At 37.0% G+C, this 3,916-nt stretch overlaps 1 protein-coding gene across 1 annotated transcript; it reads right to left on the minus strand.

Annotated features, from left to right (window-relative positions):
* Nucleotides 1-1,428: 1,428 nt before the first annotated feature.
* LOC122304432 (protein FAR1-RELATED SEQUENCE 5-like) lies at nt 1,429-2,815 on the minus strand. Its single transcript, XM_043116711.1, has 4 exons — nt 2,567-2,815; nt 2,377-2,524; nt 1,768-2,321; nt 1,429-1,674 (listed from the first exon to the last, which is right to left on the minus strand). Exons 1-4 carry the CDS (start codon nt 2,813-2,815, stop codon nt 1,429-1,431), a joined length of 1,197 nt encoding a protein of 398 aa, XP_042972645.1.
* Between the last annotated feature and the right edge of the window lie 1,101 nt (nt 2,816-3,916).

Here is a 3,916-nt window from a genome sequence, read left to right on the forward strand (position 1 = left end):
CAAGAATGAAATGAGAGTGCACCCTCATATTTTTGACGTCTTGTGTTTCTAGTTCTATAAAGCCTATAGAGTATTATTTGTATAAAACCATTCATCATCTGGTAGCATTTATCATTCTTACTCATTATAACTGAACTATTGTAATTACCATCTCCAAAATAGAAATAGTGTATTGAACTTATGGGTTGACTATTTTTGATCTTAGTGGCTACACCTCTTTCCAATTGCTTTACAGATCTCCAAAAGCCATGAGTGATAAACTGGTGTGAAGAAAAAGAATTTTTCACCAAAAGCCAAAATCTGTGCGCACTAAATGCTCCTGCCATCACCATCAATTCATGCATCTCCTCTTCAGACCTTTTCCCTACAGCCTGTTCCTCTTGTTCTTTACACACTAGCAATATGACATGCATTTATCCAAACGAATTGGGAAACAAATTCGGACATAAATATATTTACACATTTATTTACAAACCCATTCCCACATGCATTCCAAACGAATCCAAACGAATTATATATTTACATTAATGGTATAGTTCAGTTATCCAAAAAGAAATCACAACAATAGAAAAACAGCTGTAGCCAACAAACAAAAAATTCTGCAGCAGCAGCAAATAATTAACGTTTTCTCCAACAAACTCCTGCAAGCTGATCTTATATATTTACATTTCAAAATTTAATAGTTCAGTTGTCCATAATTATTTAACTACAACAGCTACCCAATGCCGTAGCCAACAAACTCCAAATTCCTCTGCAGAAACAGCTCTCAAGTTTGCTATGCAACTAATAATTACATAAGCAAGTAAAGGATTTCTCCAACAAAATCACACTTTGATCTGCTTTTATATACCCATCTCTTGCTTGACTGGATCCAAAAATCTGGCCAAGTAATCTCTTAATCTTCCTATTTTTGTACAAAAGTGCCATGAATCTACCAAAAATCTAGTCTGAAATCACAGCACACAACAATAGACACAAATAGTCTGAAAGCTATTTCAAGCACGAAATAAACTATATAAACCATACCTGATAGCATAAGCAAAAAACCATAAATGACTGCTTATAAAAACTTAATGGTTTGTTTTTTTAGATCAAGAACTACTTTGTATGAACATAGGAAAGCAAGCAATGACATAAGCAAAAGAATTGACTGAAGCCATATCTATTAGGCAGTTGTGATAATTTGGAAGTAAAGACCAAAACTTACTGACTTACAGCCTCAAGAGGTGAACGGGATCAATGTTATCTGGGCAGACTCTTATATAGATCAAAATAAGCCCATATTTATGCAATAGATATCAAAATAATCCCATATTTATGCAATAGATCAAAATGGCTCTATCAAACTTAAATATTTGTCTATCTAACTTACTGACTTACAGCCACTATTGTGTCTGTGGCAAGCTATTAGGCTGGGTTCCATCCACTTCAATAGGTAGCAATTACACCATCCTTCCGGTGTAGAGTTGGAAGACTTGCAAGCATCCCCATCACTTCTTTCTGGACTTCTCTAAATTTATTGCAAGTGTATATGTTCTGAAATGTCTTCTCAAGTGGAGAGGGAGAGATGACTGGAATTGCGGTGTTGAAGGAGTGGAAGTCCGCTGCATTTTCATTCTCAATCTTCTTCCTTAATGTATTATCGAATTGATCAACAAATTCTTTTAAGTTTGTCTTAGCATGCACATACCCATCAAAAAAAGCATTCATGCTCTCGCTTTGTTGGGTTGTACTCATTCCAGCCCAAAATACTTCTTTCATGAATACGGGTGCCCAATACATACGCTCAACATATAAACTCTGCAACCAAGCATTCTCCTGCAAGTTGTACGTCTCAATTATCACTGCCCAAGATCTCTCAAACTCCTCTGTTGTGTGCGAGTCATACACACAATTTAACAACTGACTTTTCAACCCAGTTTTGTAAGCACCATGTGAACCTAACTTCTCAGGTAATTTTTTCAATGTGTGCCATAAACAAAATCTGTGCCGACTATTTGGAAAGACAAGCGCAATTGCATTTTTCATGGCCCTATCTTGATCAGTGATAATAGCCTTTGGAGCGTCACCATCCATACAATTCAACCACGTTTGAAACAACCAGGTGAATGTCTCTGTATCCTCACTAGAAATCAAGCCTGCCCCCAAAAGAATTGACTGGCCATGGTGGTTTACACCAACAAACGGGGCAAACGGCATTCCATATCTGTTTGTCAAATATGTGGTGTCGAATGTAATGACATCTCTAAAATATTTATAGGATGCCCTACTTCTTGCATCCGCCCAGAAAACATTCCTCAACCGCCCGTCATCATCCATATCTATTAGTGAAAAAAAAACCATCATTCTTGTATTGCATCCGGACAAAATACTCACGGATGGCTCCAGCGCCACCTTTCCCAAGTCGAAGGTGGCGTGCCTTATCAATGTAATTTCGACAGTCTTTTTCATTGAATGGCAAGTTCTCAAACCCACCTGCTTCTTGGACAAGAGCGGCAAAACTCTTGTTCATTCTGATCCCAGCCTAATCATTTGTATCTAACACTCTTTTAACAGACTCGCTTACTTCTCTATTGCAGCGAAAGAACCTTGCCTTTTGTGGACTGAGGCCGTGATTATGAGAATTGTTAACAGTTGACACCTTCAACACCCCATCAATGAACATAGCATTTATCCTTGCTTTACAGTCTGTCTTTGATGTCGGACGTGGCCTTGCGACATTTGACGTTCGGTTTCGTGCCTTCCCACCACGAGCACAACCCAATGTGACATATTTGATGCTCTCATCCTCAAACCTATGACTCCTTTGTGTCATTATCCCAAAACCACATTCCTGCCCATATCTTTTCTAATAACAATTTAACTCCTCTTCATCTTTAAACACCATCCCGACCTTCGGCTCCTGAATAATATCAACCCCTTCAGTATGCCCGGAAGATTGTGGCCCAGACCCAATCTTCTCATTTGATTCAACAGTATATTGACCGGAGGGAGTAGAGTCAGGTGTGATCTCTTGAATTTCATCCACATAGCTTGAACTAGCGGAGTGTACTTCCATCGAAGGGTTAACTGATGACTGAAATGGGGGCAACGGATTTCCCTATAGTATACACCCAAATAATATTTTAAATCGATTACTCATCTGAATTCCAATTAAAGCCAATTTAATGAACGAATTTATCACCTCATTAGTCCATGTAGATGGGTTGGCATCAGGCCGAGGAACAAATGGTGGATACCATGCATGTGGCATTGGTGGATGGCAACCATGCATATAATTTGTTAAATCCGGATAAAATGGTATTGGTATCACCTAATGCCATAAAACAATAATAATTATGAAATACAAAGGTACTAATATTAATGACGTCAATTGATTTTTTCAATATGTTCTTTTTTACATGAGAAAGATGGAAAAATTAATTTATAAAACATTCAACACAACCTATAGCGGTATTAGATAAATCATATCAAATTCATTAATATTCACTTCACCTGGGTTGCTAGATTGGTTGATGGATTTGCAGTAGGCGGCATTGATCCAAATGGATAAAATGGTCTTGGTATCACCTACGGTACAAAACCAATCATGATAATTTTTAATTAATTAATTTTAACATTAATTAATGAATACCTGGGTTGATGGATTTGCTGATAGCTCTGCGGTAGGAGATGTTATAGGAGATGCATGCTCCTTACCTTTATCCATCTGTAAAATATTTTAGAACCTTTAAAAAATCTCTTACACCATCAAAACAAATCAAATATATAATTTAAAACAAATCCAGAACTAACCCAGATATAAAGTCATATTGATATATTGGTGTTTTCTTCCCTCAGGTTATATCTTTTATGACTACTTTTAGCTCCTTTCGTTCATTCATCATATCCGTATTTTTCCCACATTACTAAGTCT

Source organism: Carya illinoinensis, chromosome 3, assembly GCF_018687715.1.
Source record: "Carya illinoinensis cultivar Pawnee chromosome 3, C.illinoinensisPawnee_v1, whole genome shotgun sequence".
Classification (NCBI taxonomy): domain Eukaryota; kingdom Viridiplantae; phylum Streptophyta; class Magnoliopsida; order Fagales; family Juglandaceae; genus Carya; species Carya illinoinensis.